Source organism: Rhinopithecus bieti, unplaced genomic scaffold (assembly GCF_001698545.2).
Source record: "Rhinopithecus bieti isolate Rb0 unplaced genomic scaffold, ASM169854v2 scaffold_11964, whole genome shotgun sequence".
NCBI lineage: Eukaryota > Metazoa > Chordata > Mammalia > Primates > Cercopithecidae > Rhinopithecus > Rhinopithecus bieti.
Genome location: NW_016807677.1, coordinates 2048357 through 2065997, shown reverse-complemented (window position 1 = coordinate 2065997; position 17641 = coordinate 2048357). Strand labels below are relative to the sequence as shown.

At 48.0% G+C, this 17641-nt stretch overlaps 1 protein-coding gene across 4 annotated transcripts in view; it reads right to left on the bottom strand.

Moving 5' to 3' along the window:
- Window positions 1–5081: 5081 nt before the first annotated feature.
- The window catches only part of SIK3 (SIK family kinase 3), a 124913-nt gene continuing 112353 nt past the window's right edge, over window positions 5082–17641 (bottom strand). For 2 of the 4 annotated variants that reach the window (XM_017883105.1, XM_017883108.1), the window contains 4 exons: window positions 10389–10552; window positions 9073–9205; window positions 7997–8167; window positions 5082–7265 (listed from right to left, as the gene is read on the bottom strand). In XM_017883105.1, the coding sequence (XP_017738594.1) occupies window positions 8010–8167; window positions 9073–9205; window positions 10389–10552 (455 nt within the window). In that variant the 3' untranslated portion in view covers window positions 5082–7265; window positions 7997–8009. The remainder of the gene's footprint in view (window positions 7266–7996; window positions 8168–9072; window positions 9206–10388; window positions 10553–17641) is intronic. The other 2 variants (XM_017883107.1, XM_017883106.1) reach the window with 1 other exon arrangement.

Sequence of the window (17641 nt, the reverse complement as noted above, 5' to 3'; positions counted from 1 at the left end):
TTGGCAGAGGAGGAGGGGGCAGAGGGGAGGGACGCTGGGACTCCTCCACCCAGGAGACCTCCTCCCCCACCATCCTGCATTCCAGGGAGACTACTTCACTCCCCTTCCCCTTCCCCCCATCCTGTCCTCCCACCAGTGCGCTGCTTTAGTCCCTAGCAGGTCCTCCAGGCCTCTCTCCAAGCCTCCCAAACTGGTAAACCTGGGGAGAGGGGAGAGTGCTCCGTGGCTCCCAGACTGAGGTTTCGGAGACCTCTTGCATTTCAAAACACTCTTGAGACCAATTCGTAGCTGCCAACTTTTAATTCTGTCATGTAAAGATATTGTAAAGACCATCACTTCAAAAAGGAAAGACTTTAACAAGAAAAGGGCATAATCTCAGAATTACATTACAGAATTGAAGGCCCTTAGATTGAAGACGTCTCCCTTTGCATTGTTCACACTTACATTTGATCACGCACAGGTGAGACTGGATCTCAGCCCTTGGGAAGCCCTGGTGTGGGGAGAAGAGCCTCGGGTAAGGAAGTGGCAGGAGACCTACTTTCTCATTTCACTTGGCCTCCATCTTGCTGGAGGAAGATTGTGGGCAAGTTATGTAATCTCTCTGAGCCTCGGTTTTTTATCTGCAAAATGGGGCAAGAATGGTCAGGGTTTTTGGAGGCCCCTGAGAAAGCCTGTGAATGTAAAGTGCAGTGTGTCCGTTCGTGTTTGCAGCACCATCCTGTCAGGTTTCTCCTGGAAGGCCCAGACCTCCCCCAGCAGGTTACTGACAGGACCTGCGTCCTAGAGCCCGTGATGCAGGCTGAGAAGAACTGTGAGATCACTCCAGCCTCTTCCCACGCCACCATCTCACAGATGAAGAGACTGAAGAGCACGGAGGGACTTTGCCCAAAGGCTCTCATCTCTCAGGGAGTTACAAGCAAGGCTGGACCTAGAACCCAGTCTCTGGACTTAGGATGCAGGGCAGAAATGTACCCTGTACCATCACCCCAGGAAACTCCCTAACACTACAAATCAGCCTGATGTCTCTGTTTACCAGATCAGGGAGTGGTCAGCCTCATGCCTTTCACTTCAGAGAAGATTCTGGAGCCAGAAAACCTTAGATTTGAATCCCAGCTCTGCCACTTATTAGCTGTGTGACCCTGGATGAGTTATGATGCGTCACCTCCCCACACATCAGTTTCTGATTGAAGATAATGATAGAACATGCCATCGCCCAGAGTTACAGCAGGGGTTACTGTGTGGCAAGCAGAATAATGCTCCCCAAAGATGTCCACATACTCATCCCTGGAACCTGCGGCTTTGCTACCTTCCATGGCAAAAAAAAGATTTTGCCAGTGTGATTAAGGACCTGGAGATGGGGTGGCTGGCCTGGGTTCTCCTGGTAGGCCCACTGTCATCACAGGGGTCCTTAGTTATACAAGATGGGGGCAGTGGCCTCAGAGTCAGAGAAGGAGATGTGAGGATGGCAGCGGAGGTCAGACTCATGTGACTGCTGGAAGGGGGCCACGAGCTGAGGGACATGGGCAGCCCTTCCCTAGAAGCTGGAGAAGCAAAGGATTTTTCCCTGTAGCCTCCAGAAGGAGCACAGCTCTGCTGGCACCATGATTTTAGCCCAGTGTGACCCATTTTGGACTTCTGTCCTCCCTAACTGTAAGATAATAAATTTGTATCGTTTTAAGCATGAAATTTGAACATATATGCAAACGTGTTAGAAAGGTACCTCGCACTTAGTAGACAGTAACTATTCTGTTTTCTAGAATCCCGGTTTCTGGTATTGTATTCCCTATTCCCACTACACTTGCTCTATCAGACCTGAGATCTCAGCTTCCGCAGCAGGCATGAAGGCAGCAATCCCACATTTCTCTGCTTGACCTTAACTTGCAGTTGCTGAGATATGGGTCTTTTCCAGGACTGAAGTGGCCCCAGATGTCTGTGGGACTGTGTAGACAGGGAGGTGGCCTTGGTGAGCCGTCAGCCTGGACTACCTACTTGGCCATCCCAGCTGTCTGTAGCTTTAGAAAGTGGGAAGGTGGCTGGTCCGCTGCTGGGACAGCTCACAGGGGTCTTGGGCCAAGAGGGCATCTTTTCTTTTAGGGGGTAGAGATTGTCCCAGTCAGCACATGGGAGAACCTCAAAAGCTTCCTGGTTGGACTCCAAGATACTTGCCAGTGTTTCACCCTTCTCTTTGGTTTGTTACTAAAAGGATTGTTATGGCTAAACCTAGTATTTAACATTTGCACAGTTCTTTAGTGGCCAAAGCACTTTCACAACTTAGAATGTCCCTGTAAGGCTGGAGGCCAGATTTTACCCTTGTGATTTTTGCCTGTGGGAAAACTGCAGCTCAGAGCTGCCCTGCATCCTTCAGCTGTTAACTATGTAGCACTGGCAGGGGTGGGAATCGGGAGGCCTGGCTTCTAGTTTGTCGAGGGTGGCCTTGCACCCTTGTGGAGCCTGCAGCCTTTGCAGTCTGATCAGGGACTTCTCAGTTTCCTGGCTCGGGGACTGCAAGGACTTTCCAGGATACGGGGTGCTGTTGAACAGCATCTTACCAAGCAGGCAGTTTCCTTTTTTAAATGTACTTATCCACCAGGGTGGCTACTCCATTTTATTGCAAGGTGTTTGGCTTAAACTCGTCCAAGGCCCTTTTACTAATATTTTGGAAAGGAAGGAAGTCTTTCTGGACAGAGCTGATGGAAAAACTCAGGACAACAACAGCAAACTGGGTTGACGACACACTCAGACTCAGGGTCCAGCCAGGCATTGTTCAAGGCGCTCAGTGGCCATGGGCTGGACTGTTTAGTGGCTGCAGGGCCCACAAAGCAGGCCTCTGTTTCCACCCACTTCTCTCCCTCGTCTTGGGAGTCTCCAGAGCAACTGCTCCTGAATAGGGTTACCAGGTCCTGGCCCTGGATGCCCTGACATGTGTGGAAGTGTTGGCAGCAACTGCAGGAGTGGATTTTGCACAGAAAGATTAGCAACTCCTTTCACAATTTATGTCCCAGCATACTGGTCCATCTGTATCGGGAGGACTCTGTCCCCTGCTAGGTCTGGCACCTATTTGCTCAGTGAATGGCACTGGCACGCTAAAGGGAGGGTCACCAGCCTGGTCATAGGGAGGAGTGGGTCCTGGGAGGGGAGGCAGTCTCATACCAGCCCCTGCTCAGAACATTTCTTCTGGGAACATGTGGTGTCAGCCAGAATGAGAGTTAGGGAGGGGAGGTGCCGACTGAGCAGGGGAGACAGGACCCCCACCCCCAGTATTTCCTATTTGGCAATTTTGCTGCAGCCCCAAGTTAGACCCGTGGGTGGGGCACTGCAGCCAACTATGCAAGATTCTCTCCTGCCCTCCTGCTTGGAAAAAGACTAAGGCCAGGACGGAGCTCATCTTTGATCACAGGAGGGAGGCACAGTAGCCCTCTGAATTCTGGATCTTTGCAGTTGGTGTGGGGTGGGGGCTGGCACAAAGTCAGAAAGAAAATCGTGCTCTACATGGTTTTCTGTCAGCACGGCTCCTGTTTTCTGGAGCTGAGCTCTCCAGTCTGTATCCAGGAGCCAGTGCCCTGCTTCCTCCAAAAGCTCACCCTACCTCTGGTCCAAAGGCACCCTGGCTGATTTTAGGAGGGAGTGGCACCTATTACAACAGGTGCTACAATTTGCTGGAAGGGATCTGGGTATTATCACTGTTTGGTTCTGGAGACTCACCTAGTCCCCCATGAGAGCATACACAGACTCAGGAGTTTTAGAAGACCCTTCTTGAGAAGGCTGTTTTCTTCTCTAATCTAAATGGCCCTACAGCAACTTTCTTGTAGTCTTTCTCTTTCCAGGAATGCAGTGGTGCGATCATGGCTCACTGCAGCCTCAAACTCCTGGGCTCACATGATCCTTCAGCCTCAGCCTCCTGAGCAGCTGGGACTACAGGCATGTGCCACTAAGCCTGGTTAAGTTTATTTTTTATAGAGGTGAGGTCTTGCTATGTTGCCCAGGCTGGACTCGAACTCCTGGGCTTACGTAATTCTCCTGCCTCAATCTCCTGAGCAGCTGGGGTTACAGGCGCATGACACCATGCCCAGTTTGGAAGGCTTTCTAAATTCCCACCTCTCATTCTTCCTTCTGTGAACTCAGATGGTGTTTCCAGCTTCAGTAAGCTTTCTTCATAGAAGACTTCAACCACCTGTCTCTTAGCCATGCCTGGAAACTTGCTGGAAACTCTATCCTACCCTTGGAAGTTCAGGTATGGATCAAGGAGAAAACTATAGGAAAATCCCACCCCTGCCCTGCCTTTGTTTTTTTGAGATGGAGTATCCTGCTGTCACCCAGGCTGGAGTGTAGTGGTACAATCTTGGCTTGCTGCAGCAACCTCTGCCTCCTGGGTTCAAGCCATTCTTCTGCCTCGGCATCCCGAGTAGCTGGGACTACAGGCGCCCGCCACTACACCCGGCTAATTTTTGTATTTTTAGTAAAGACGGGATTTCGCCACATTGGCCAGGCTGGTCTCGAACTCCTGACCTCAGGTGATCCACCCGCCTCGGCCTCCAAAAGTGCTGGATTTACAGGCGTGAGCCACGCCCGGCCCCTCCCTTTCTTTCCAAATACTTATTTGGCTGTCCTTTCATTCGGCCAATGGAGGTCACATCATGAAGGGTCCAGCCTGTGTCCACTCCTTGAGGATCCTTCCCTATACTCTTCAAAAGTGCCCTTTCAAGGAAGCTGTTTTCCACCTGGCCCAGCAAATTCAAATGCTCCCTTCTGATGGGGCAGAGTCTGAGCTGGGTGCCCAGGGACACAGTGTGAAGCAGAGTTCAGGCTTCTAGAGAATGTGAGTTTCATAAGGGTGAGATGAGATCATGAATCACTCAAAGCCCCACCCTAAGCCTGGGAGACCTCTCCAGCCTCCACTGCTCCAGCTCCCACTTACCTGAGGCTTCTCCTGACTAGACTCCGAACCACAGGCAAATAATCTATCAGCCTAAGAACACAATCAGGCTTCTATCTACACAACCTCCTACTGTCCAACTAAGTAGCCAAGCTGTAAGTAAGTGCCTCATAAAAGGACACAAGGAAGGACAAAAGGTCTTAGCAACTTGAGTCTGCAGATTTTTTTTAATCCTTTTTAGTTCAACATAAAATGAGAAAAAAAAAAATACTTCTGACGTTTTCAAAGAACAAATAGGAAAGTATGTTCATATACATTCAACATATACTGCGCATATTGGTTACTACAATACAAAGCAATGAGTTTTTTTTTTAAAGTGTAGTTTGCAAGATGGCATGGTTAGTAGGCTCACTGGCCTTCTTCTGGTGTTGCTGGAGGGTGCAGTCTGCTCTCCCACACATACAGAACCATGTAAACAGATCAGGCTGAGCACGTGGTGGCGGTAGGGCAGGTTGGGGGCATAAGAGCTGGAACAAGCACAGATAAGTCAACAGCTTTTAGGGCTTTCTTGGTAAGCCCCCTTCTGGTGAGTAGTTGGTGACCCCACCAAGTGGAGGGGAGACTGGGACCATGGAAACATGGGACAGCTCCCAGGAAGGGCTCTTTCACTGCAGAATTCCACTCAAGGGATATTGGGTCCAGGAGCCGAGCTGCCAGTATCAGTGGACAAGGACAAGGTGCTTGGAGATCCCGCCAGCAACATCGGGATGGCCGTGCCGGGCACCCGCTTTCCTCTGTGCAAATTCAGGATGAAAGACTAGGAGGGGCTCAGGACCTCTTGCTCTCCTCTCTCAGAAAAAAACAAGGGTGGAGAGTCAGAGTATTCAAGGTCTCTCTCTTGTTCTGAAGATCAGAAGGAGATAACCCAGACCCTCTCTCAGCCCCAGCCAGCAGAGAAGACTTTGGTTTCTAACAATGAAGAGAAATAAAGATAACACAAACAATAGCTATTGCATATGCACTGCTTCAACCGGAGAAAGGAGACCACTGCATCTGCCACTGGCACGAGTAAGAGCTGTTCACAATTACAATGCCTAAAGGAAATACTTTGAACAAAAGGTGCAAGTCACAATTCAAATAGAACAGAATCTGGTTAAACATTTCTCATTTAAACAAAAATTCCTTTTCTCTTTATTTATTAATAATGATAGTAACAATAATATCAACATTTACCAAAAACAATTTCTACATGATCAAGAATTAAAATATAGGGGCTGAGGGTGCCCAGTGGGGAAGAGGGGGTTAGGAGAGAGGCAGGGCCCAAGGCAACCTACTACACTTCTTGCCTGTGACGAAGAGGCTGAAAGGGGAGAGCATATATATATATATTATATATATATAATATATATACACACATATTATATATATATAAAATATATACACACACATATATATTATATATATACACATATATAATATATATATGGAGAAACAATCCTTTTTCTAGCACAATATAAAATGAGAATGAAAGATGTCACGGAAAGCATAGTGCACTGCTGTCGGGTGTTCAGTCCATGGGTAAAACCAGCAGGATGATAAAGGCAACCAACTTTCCAGGTTACAAGAGGGGAGCTGAGTTATCCACAAAAAGCAAAGGCTCCGATTGAGACATTCTAACTGGCAAACCATCTATGCCAGGTCATTCTCAGCCTCCGTGCTAAACTCGTCATATGATCTTGCTGGGACAGACATGTTTTCCGTGGATCCCAGCGGTAAAGACCTCTCTGGGTTCCAGGCTTGGGGTTTCTCTCTTTTGTTCTTTTGTTCTCTAAGTGCCAGAAGCCGTCACCCTTCCTCTCTCCCTTTGCCTGCTAGTAGGATTCCAGAGGATGGCATCCTTTAGTATTTGCTTTTGTGGAAGAGCAATGCAGGGGGATGGAGGGTGCTCTGCTGATGAAGGCTGGGGAGGGAGTGGCCCTGAGGCCCCTGGTCTCTGAACTCTAACTGCTTTGCTCTCCCGTTTCAAAAAAGGAACGAGAGGAAAAAAAGGAAGAAAAAGAAGAAAGTAAATGACCTCCAGAAGAAAACATACCAAAAACAAAACACAACACAAACCCCCAAACACAACAAAACACCAGCAACTCAAATACACTTTCACGAAAGATGAAGAACATGGATTTCCTTCCTGTTTATTTCCTTGGTGACTTGGTCATACAAGCAAACATGGCAAAACCCTCTCAGAACCCAAAAGAACAGCACACGGCTGAGCCAAATGTGCGGAAAGGAGCTGTGATATTTTGGGTGGAGAGAAACACAAGAGCAATTTGGCGCAGCGCCGCAAGACACTGTGGGTTTGCGGTCAACCTTTTCATTCCCAAGCTGTACACAAAACCTGGAATAAAGCAGACACAGAGAAGAATTAGTTTGAAAAGAGACTCAAATATTCCATTTAAAACTTTTAAAAAAATGCAGCGGGTTCACTTTTCCTCAGGTGCTCAGGCAGCTTGCCATACTGAGGCTCTGATATGGATTTGCCAAGTGGCTTCTCTTTCATCAGGCCTCTTCTGTCAAAGATTTTCCAGATACAACCCATGGTGCCGGCTGTGTACGCTTTGCATTACTTCAGCCAAACGAGCCAGTTTCCCCATTCTTTCTACCGTGGGCCTCTCATCACACATTTCCCTAGTCTGGAATATCCTGCCACTTGCTTCTGTACGGCCTTAAAAAATATGGCTGGACATGTTTTCCTGCCAGGTTTTGTCTTTTAGACGGAATTTAAGGACTTCCTCCTTTCCTTATTATGCTGGCCAGAGGTCACCTCCATCCTCTGGAGCCGTAGCTCACTGCTGTCTCTATGAAGGCTACAGCACCTGTAACACGAGGCGGGTCTTGTGTCTTATTCCCCATAACCGAACCAAGAGACTGTCTTTAGCATTTCTTCTGCACACCTCCACCCCTACCTCATGCCCTAAAACTAGCAGGGTAGTTAATGAAAAGCAAGAAACTGTGAGGCCTCGAGGGGAGGCGTGGCACTGTCGACTGCACTGGCCACCACAACACATGGGCTGAAGCTCCCAATCTGGGCCACAGGGCTGGTTTGGCCCTGGCCAGGGTGACACTCACTCTCTGTTTCTTGTTACACGCCTGCCTGCTCCATGCTGAAGGAGACTTCCGGGTGCTTGTAGCTGAGCAGAATGTCTGTAATACACGTAGACGAATAGCAAGAGGAGTTTAAATGCTGGCTGCCATCACTCAGGTCTGGGTGCTCATGACCTCCCAGGCTTGCCCCACATTCTGCAAGACCAAAAAGAACTGAGGTTGGCAGGGAACTGGGGGGCTAGGAGAGCAAGGGGGAGACAGACGAGGAATCGAAGGCAACCTGTCTGAGCATCCCACAGCCTGACTCCCAGCCCTGAATTCTAGCTCACAGCAGGCCCTCAAGGTGTTGAGTGACCAAGATTCTTCTTGTATTCTCCTCTGCCTCTTCCGTTTTTGCCCTTTTCCTTTACCCTTTCCCATCCTTAGGTAAGATCAACTACTGTAGTGAGAGAGAAGATAGAGGACTCCTTCAGAAAGGACCACCTCTTAAAGGGTGAAAGGGACAATAATTTTACTGCCTGCAGGCACCCATTCCTGGCACTGTCTGTGTTCCACACATTGTGCTAAGCACTTTATACTCACTAAGCCAGGCAGCCCTCAGAGCACGAGGTAGGATAAAGGCTTTGTCATTTTTGCCACTTTATAGATGAGGATCTCAGGGTCCAGAAAGCCAAGTGCCTCGCCTGCAGAGCCTGAAAAGGACAGCCTTGGGACTGATGGCAGACCTGTCCTGTCCAAGGCCTACACCTATTATTTGTTATGACACCCTCCCTCGACTGGCTCCAAGAAGAGCTAAAAATGTGCCATTAGGACCTGATGCCCTCTAAGCAGAACCGAAAAAGTGACTGAAGGCATATCATCACAGAGATGAGAGACAGGAATGGGAGAGCCCTGTGCCATCTGGCCAGAAGCCACAACTCCTTTACACACCCGCACTCAGGGAAGACCAGTGGGGAAAGGGGCTGTGTCCAGAACGTGTGGGATGCTGTGGCTCTACCTCTCCACGAGCTCTTCCTACCGAAGAGGGGAGCAGTCACGGAAGATGGAGGGAGGCCCCTCCAGGAACTTCTCTGGAGTGCCCCATGCATAAGGCTCCTCACCCTCACTTTCCCCATCCTGAAACTGCTGGCTGCCCATGAGCGAAGACTGACTGAGAACTGCATCCGACATCCGGGCAGAGCTAAGTGCTTTCCCAGCCACAAGACTCATTCCTGGCAAGTTATCCAGCTGTACCTGCAGAAAACAGTTAAGAGAAGAAATAAGCACACCAGAGAAGGCACCACTCTCAGGCAACCCCTAAAGACAGCTGGTCCTTCTGAAGGATAGCAGGCAAAAGACAGCCTGGGGCCCCACTCCAGACTCCTTCCTCTACAGCACCACCCAAAGGGGGGCGCTCCACAGCCGCAGTGTGGGAAGCTGCCTGGCTTTCCCCTGTGGGGTGGTGAGGGTGGTGCGGATGCGGCAAATCTCAGCTGGTGGTGATACCTTGACACCTACATGGCCTTCTAAAACCAGGTTTCCGACCTCTCCCCATCTCCACTGGGACTTTGTCTTAGGAACAGCACCATCCAGTCACACTCTGCAGTGATGGAAATGTTCTCTGTCTGTCCTGTCCAATATGGTAACCAGTAGCCACAACTGGCTACTGAGCACTTCAAGTGTGACTGAGGAACTGAATTTTTAATTGCTTTTAATTTTAATTGGTTTAGATTTGAATAGCCACATGTGGCTAGCTACTAGACTAGCGCCACCCTAGGAAAACAAAACTGCTGAGGCCCACCAGTTGCCCTGATCTGAGTAAGCTCAATGTAGCTGCTGAAAAATAACCAGAAGCTTATGGGCTCATTTGCTGGGGCCTGAGTTTAGACTAAGAAGAGGTTTAATAACCAAAACTACAGGGAACAGATGGCAACTATTTCTGATTCTTTGGTTTAAAATTTGGAGCACAGATTCTACTTGAATTAAGGTTTGGTCTGTTAGGGTGACTCAAAGAAATGCTCTCAAGGCGGATGGATCACTTGAGGCCAGGAGTTCGAGACCAGCCTGGCCAATATGGTAAAACCCCATACCTACTAAAAATACAAAAATTAGCCAGGCGTGGTGGCAGGCACCTGTAGTCGCAGCTACTCAGGAGGCTGAGGCACAAGATTCACTTGAACTGGGGAGGTGGAAGTTGTAGTGAGCTGAGATTGCACCACTGTCCTCCAGCCTGGGCGACAGAGTGAGACTCCGTCTCAAAAAAAAAAAAAAAAAAAAAAAAAAAAAACGAAGAAAAGAAATGCTCCCCACAGTTTCCAGAAAGTCTGGCTGCCAACTGAGGAAAGCGGCCAAGAGTGGCTACCCCACATCACTATGCTCTGTTTCAAGGCTGGGACTGGGAGGATCCACCTCTGCGCAGCAGGAGGGACCAACATACATAAGCATCGTCGCTGTTCTGGATCGTGTGGTGTCTCTGGAGGGCCCGGGGCCTGTGGTGCTCATGGACAGAAGGGCGTGCTGGGTACCCGAGCCCATTGTGATCCGGCAGCTCCACTGCTTGTCCTGGAGAACTTCTATCCATGCAGTTCCCTATGACAGGCTCTGAGGAGACACAGCAGAATAGAGTCAGTGGGGCGGAACTTCTCCCAGCACTGGAAACTCCCATCCAAGAAACGTCTTGCAAGGGACAATGGGCAAGGCTGAGGAGACCGTGTAACACTAACTGCTAATCCTCAGCCGGTGGTCACGGCTGAGAGGAGCCTGGACCAGCCCTCCAAAAGATGAGCTGTAGGGGAGGGGGTCACACCCTTAGGGAAAAAAATCCCACATAACAGGGCATGGCTGGACCCCACTGAACCTTCTCTTCTTTCATTTCTCTGTTGAATTAACAGTGATCTGTTCTCAAACCTAGATGCACATGAGAATTACTCTCAGAGCTTTCAGGACGCTCTAGCCTGGGAGGATGCGTCTGTTCTGCGGCTGCCTCCTCTCTCCTCCCCCAGCGACCTCAGTGTACCACGCTGCTCCTCTCCTCTTTCTACTTCTGTAACTGCTGCTTCTGACTCCTTTGATGGCCCCTCTACCCTTTCTAAGCAAGTACTCTCCACATTTTTGTCCTTGACCTTCTCTCTCCCCACACTTACTTTGGCAACATCATCTGTTTTCATGGCTGTACTGCCTTTATGTAAAGAATTACTGAAGTGCTCCTTTAAGCCCCAGATCCATACTTCCAGCTACTTACTAGGTATCTTTCCTTGGATATCTAACCAGCATGTAGCACTTACCATGTCCAGCTCCAAACCCATCCACTTCCCCCATAACCTGCTACTCCTTCAGACATTGTAGTACTGATGCCTCATTTTCCAAATCTTCCAGGCATAAGCTCTTGGGGCCACTATTGATTCCTTACTCCTGGCGCTGAATCTACCTTTGCAATGCTGGTCACTTCAATCCCTTTGTTGCCAATCTCATGGAAACCTGACTACCTCTTGCCTGGATTATTTTGCTAGACTCATAACCAATCCCCCATTACTACCCTACAAAGACCAACCACTCTGCAGTCCATTCACTTTCGTTTTACAACACTGCCCCCGGCCATCTTCCAATCAGTGTCTCATACTCCCCTCTCCACGCATTCTAGGCTGTAGTCAAATGGGACCACTTAACTGTCCCCCATCTATGCACGATTCTATGCATTTGCTCTCACGGTTCCTTCTATCTGCAAATAACTGATTCTTCTGCCTCCATTCGTGCCAATCCAAAGCAACTCATCATTCTATGTTCATATCAAATGCTATTGTCTTTATTAAACTTTTCCTTTCAAACAGAAATAGATCATTTCTTCCTTTAAACTTCAAAAGACTTTGTGTCTGATTGCTCTAACATTATCCTTGTTACCATGTTCAATTATGTACTTAATCATTCACATTAGACTATAAATTATTTGCAGGCAAGAACTATATCTCATGTATGTCTGTGAACCTTCAGTGTTCTAGAAACTGTCCTATACCCATTATGATCTCTTTCACTGATGTCAGTAAATGCTCTTTAGGCCGGGAGTGTGTAATCCCAGCACTTTGGGAGGCCGGGGCAGGTGGATCACCTGAGGTCAGGAGTTCGAGACCAGCCTGGCCAACATGGCGAAACCCTGCCTCTACTAAAAATACAAAAATTAGCCAGGTGTGGTGGCATGCACCTGTAGTCCCAGCTACTCAGGAGGCTGAGGCAGGAGAATTGCTTGAACTCAGAAGGCAGAGATTGCAGTGAGCCAAGACCATGCCACTGCACTCCAGCCTGGGCAACAGAGTGAGACTCTATCTCAAAAAAGAATAATAAAAATAAACACTGTCTTAATATGGGCTACTATCCTGTCAGAGCATACAACTCTATAGATTAGAATTGGAGAGAAAGAAGAATGAGTACTTTTTCTTGATCAAGGATAGTCAAGAAGACTATCAAAGCCACACCCATGTTGACAGGATCCTCCTGGTAGCACTTCTGACTTCAGTCTTTAAAAGCCTGGGACTTCAAAATAAGTTGTATTTGCTTGGTTGGTTTTCTGAGTTAATGCTTCTTGGAAACTACTGAGCTTATCTTGGATGAACTGACTCTTGGTGGGACTAAGTTTAAAAAAAAAAAAAACTCTTAATAGCAAACACAGCTCTAATGCTAACTGTGCCATTCCAATGAGCTATTTGAATAATGAAAGCAAAGCATACTTCTTGACTGTTGGGTAAAGGATTTCAGGTCTCTGTATTTAAATGGTTTTCTATGATGATTAAGGTTAGGCTCGGACTTAGGGGCAGAGGCAGGATGGAAAGGGAGGGAAGCTACCTGACATGCACATTGCTAGTAGTGCAAGACATTCTGGAGAAAATTAGAGGAGAAGGGAGCTTCCCAACTACCAAAGATGATGGCAAGTGAGAAATCTCTTGAAAGTTCTCTGAGCAAAGAGGTAAAAGTAACAGCCAGAAGCCAACTCTTATGCTAAAAACCAGCAGAGAGAAGAAGATGAAAGAAAACCTACACCAGGACGGCCGGGCGCGGTGGCTCATGCCTGTAATCCCAATACTTTGGGAGGCCGAGGCGGGTGGATCACGAGGTCAGGAGATCGAGACCATCCTGGCTAACGCGGTGAAACCCCATCTCTACTAAAAATACAAAAAATTAGCCGGGTGTGGTGGCAGGTGCCTGTAGTCCCAGTTATTCTGGAGGCTGAGGCAGGAGAATGGCGTGAACCCAGGAGGCGGAGCTTGCAGTGAGCCGAGATCACGCCACTGCACTCCACTCTGGGTGACAGAGCGAGACTCCCGTCTCAAAAAAAAAAAAAAAAAAGGATACCAGGACTTGCTCTGTGGGATTAGCCCGCCCGTCCTACCCACTCTGCCCAGTTCCTCTCAGTGGGCACTACTCGCATGTTGGCGCCAAGGCCAACCAAAAACCACTGGCAGGAAGTGGTGCAACATGGCTGTGTAGGAGTGAGGAAATGATGATTCTGTCTGCTTTGCCAAGAAGCAATGCAAGCAGCCGCTTCTTACTTTTTCAAAAACCTATGTTGTCTTCGATAGCTAACATCATCTACTCAATTCCTTGGGGTGTTTTTTTCCTTTAAGCCTGATTATATAGTTGGATGCAAATCTCATCAGTTGCATCTCTTTGCTCTCTGCAAGGACAAACATGAGCGCTCTCCTGTTTAAAGATTTTTAAAAGATCATTACTAACCATGAGGAAACAGCAAAGCTAACAAAATGTATACAGTCCTGGTTGGAGCCTTCCTGCCTCTTCTGGAGGCCTCAGTGTTTTGGTTTGTTTGCCGTGTCTTTTAAGGGTCTTTTCCCTCCCTCTCTTAGAACTTGTTTTTATTCCTGAGAATGGGGCCCCTGCAAACCAAAACACCCACCACCCACCTTTGGGCTCTGCCTTGACTGCTCTCTTCCCCACCTTCAGGTCTGATGCCTGTAGGCACCAAGACAGAACAAGTGACTGCCTGACAAACCATGTGGGGGGTCTTCCTGACTCCCAGCCCAGAGCTCATCCCTCAGCCAAGCTGGAGTTGAGCACAAGGGTCATGAGCGCAAGCTCTGGAGTCAGGAAGACTTGGCCGTAAATCCTGGCTTCACTGCTTCCTGAGGAGCGGGAGCTTGGGTGAATTATCCCGCTCTGCTGGGTCTTAGTTATCTGTACAACAGGACTGACTCAATGGGTGTGGAGTGCTTCATAGAGGTTACTGCATTGTAAAAGCTCAATAAAGTCTGGCATAATTTATATTCAGTTTAGAAATGTTATTTCTGAGTGCATAAGGGCGTACTGAGTCAGCTGACAAAAACAAACAAGGAAATAGATTTAATTACAGAACCCTGCTTGCAGAATTATGAGGGACGATTTACCCATATGTAAATGAACAAATGACTCAGGGAAACTTTAATTTCCAGGAGAAGCCTCTGATTCAGGACAGACAAATGTGAGTTAAAAACGAGATGAAAAAGAGCATTAACAGGAGTCAGGGGATACACCAGGGTTCTGTCTGCTCAAGTTTCAGTATCATCAGTAGGTCAAAGACCTGGAGGCTAGCATCTCTCTAAGGCAGCTGTGCTTGGAGGGCACAGAGTGAGCAAAGAGGTGTGAAGGACAAAATATATGACCAGGGGTCAGAAAACTGGGCACAGAGTGGGCAAAGAGGTGTGAAGGAAAAATCTATGACCAGGGATCAGAAAACTTGAAGTCAGGACCCAGCTCCCTCACCAGCAAATTACACAAGTGTTGGCAAATCTTTCAGCTTCTCCTCAGGGTTCCTGATCTGAAAACCGAGGGTTGTTTGCGGGCTCAAAAAGACAACACATGTGAAAGAGTCTTTAATCAGCTGTAAGAGACCAAGTAAGTCAAGTCTGATTTTTGGTAAGAATGCTGACCCTGAGTTTAGAAGTCCTTTGTGACACTCCATGAATGAGACCCTATTGACCATTTTGGGGGGTATAAACAGACTAACCCACTGCCCAAGGAACATGAAATTGAGGATCAAATCTCTGGCAACCCTTTATGCCAATTCAGCAGCTACCAAAGGACATAGAAATCATGGAGGAAAGACGGTTCCCCAGAGTTACATGCTCGAATTTATCAAACTAAAGCTAAGAGAGTGCAGAGGTGGGATGATCGTCCGATCACACAAGGGGGAAAATGCACAAACGGACACAATGCACACCACTCACCTGCCCGGGGAACTTTGGGGCAACTTGCACAATTCTCTATTGAATCTGTCAATGTTGACTCGTCCTTACTCACTTACTGGGTTTTGAGAGAAAATGGGAGCAGTGACGTGCCTGCATACTCCCCTTAAAGGCTCTGGGGTAACTCCTCTGACTCTGTCAGCATTTTACTGCTCTGTGAGGCCTGAGTAATAATGCTGAGGCTGACTGAGCTCAGAGAAGAGGATGTGGTTTTCTTTGTGAGTTCCAGTTGGTAATCTCATGGTGTAGACTGATTATGCTGCTGTATTTATTTGCAAAGTCAAAAAAATCAAGTGTATGTACCGCTATAGAAGACAAACCTTGCTTTTCCTTTTAAGGTGGCAGGCAGGGAGATTACAGACAGCGTGGGGCATGTGAAATCTGACACTTCTCCAAACCTTTGGCATGCTGCCTGCTCAGTGCTCTCACAGTGCCTGGCCTCATATTGGCTGGTGGCAAATCGCCATCAAGGAAATAGGTAACCATGGACACTGATACGATGGCATCTAATTTTCCTTTACTAATACCAACATGGCTGGGTGTGGTGGCTCGTGCCTGTAATCCCAGCATTTTGGGAGGCCGAGGAGGGAGGATTGTTTGAGCCCAGCAACATAGCAAGACCCCATCTCTACCAAAGGGAAAGAAAAAATTAGCTGGGTGTAGTAGCACACACCTGTAGTCCCAGCTGCTCAGGAAGTTGAGGTGGGAGGATTGCTTGAGCCCAGGAAGTCGAGGCTGCAGTGAACCGTGGTTGTACCACTGCACTCTAGCCTAGGTGACAGAGCAAGACCCTGGCTCAAAAAGTAACTAAATAACAACAATCCCTGTTCATCTACCCTTAAGAAATGCTAAGAAGATCACACTAGCTCTGCTCTTCTTAATGATACTTCTTGTAGCACTCAGTACCTAGCACTTCACAGCAAAGCTGTTTATGAGCTTGTTTTACATCCCCCGGTAGAGTAGAAGCTCCCTGAGGACAGATTCTTTATGCTTTCATCTCTGCATTTGCACAGCACCTACAGTAGAGTCTTGTGCAACACAGTTGAGATGGAGAGACCATTAAAAGAAACAGCAGGCATTCCTTCCTGGCCAGAATGGTTGAGAAGAGTAAGCTCCTCCACTTGCCTGCAGGGCGGTGGGGGCACAGCATTATAAGCCTTTCATGACAAAAGTGAACAGTAAATTATCTGATGATTTTTTCGGTAAAGTAAAAATGTAAGCTCTGAAGTTTTCAAAAGAAACTTGAAGGCCGGGCATGGTGGTTCATGCCTGTAATCCCAGCACTTTGTGAGGCTGAGGTGGGTGGATCACTTGAGGTCAGGAGTTCAAGACCAGCCTGGCCAACATGGTGAAACCCCGTCTCTACAAAAAAGCCAGGCGTGGTGGTGCATGCCTATAATCCCGGCTACTCAGGAGGCTGAGGCAGGAGAATAGCTTGAACCCAGGAGATGGAGGTTGCAGTGAGCCGAGATGGTGCCACTGAATTCCAGCATGGGAAACAATGTGAGACTCTGCCTTAAAAAAAAAAAAAAAGAAGAAGAAGAAGAAGAAACTTGAGTTTTTTTCATGGTACAGCTTAGTCTAGACGATGCATTTTAGAAAACCTCTGTCCTTAGCTTCTACTAATGCCTTCATGTACACTGTACTTCAAACGAACCAAGCCTGCTGCCGTCCTTGGAAAAATTCCTTTAGACAGTCCCACCCATTGTTCTTTTCTCTTGCTTCTCCTCTAGATCCAAATGGCAAATCTTCTTCATCTACCAGGACCCAACCCACAAGCTACTTACTGCTGGAAACCTACCTCATTCCTTGGACTGAACTAATCTTTCCCTTCTCTGGTGTGCCCACAGCACTTGCACCAACAGTGGGTACTCAACAGACTAGCATGCCTGCCGAAGAAGGGGTCCTCTGACAATCAGGGGACAATGGGGAATTATGCTCTCCAGACTTTCTATACATTGAAGTCACACAGGAAGGAAGGTAAAGAGAAACTAGAGAAAATAATTTTTGAAGAAAAACATTTCAAGAAGTATTGAAAGTACACGGTGACCCAGGCTGGGGCAGGGGTGGAGGGCAGAAGCACTGTTTGCTGTAGCTGTGCACTCCTTCCTCAGTGCCCTGCACACCCGGGACTTGCTCAGTGAGCATCTCTCTTGTCAGTGACAGCTAGTGTGAGTACTCTTATGTTCAGCTGCCACTCAATACCTCTTGACTTTGGGGACAAATTACTTAATCTCTGTGCCTCTGCTGTTGCACTGGTAAATGGGAGTAAGAGTTGGTTATTCTAGGGTTGTACAGTTGTTGTGAGGATTAAATGAATCTGTATGTGAACAGCATTTGGTGACTGGCACATGGAAGGCACAACAGAAATGTCGAGCTTGGCCGGGCGCGGTGGCTCACGTCTGTAATCCCAGCACTTTCGGAGGCTGAGGTGGGCGGATCACAAGGTCAGGAGATCGAGACCATC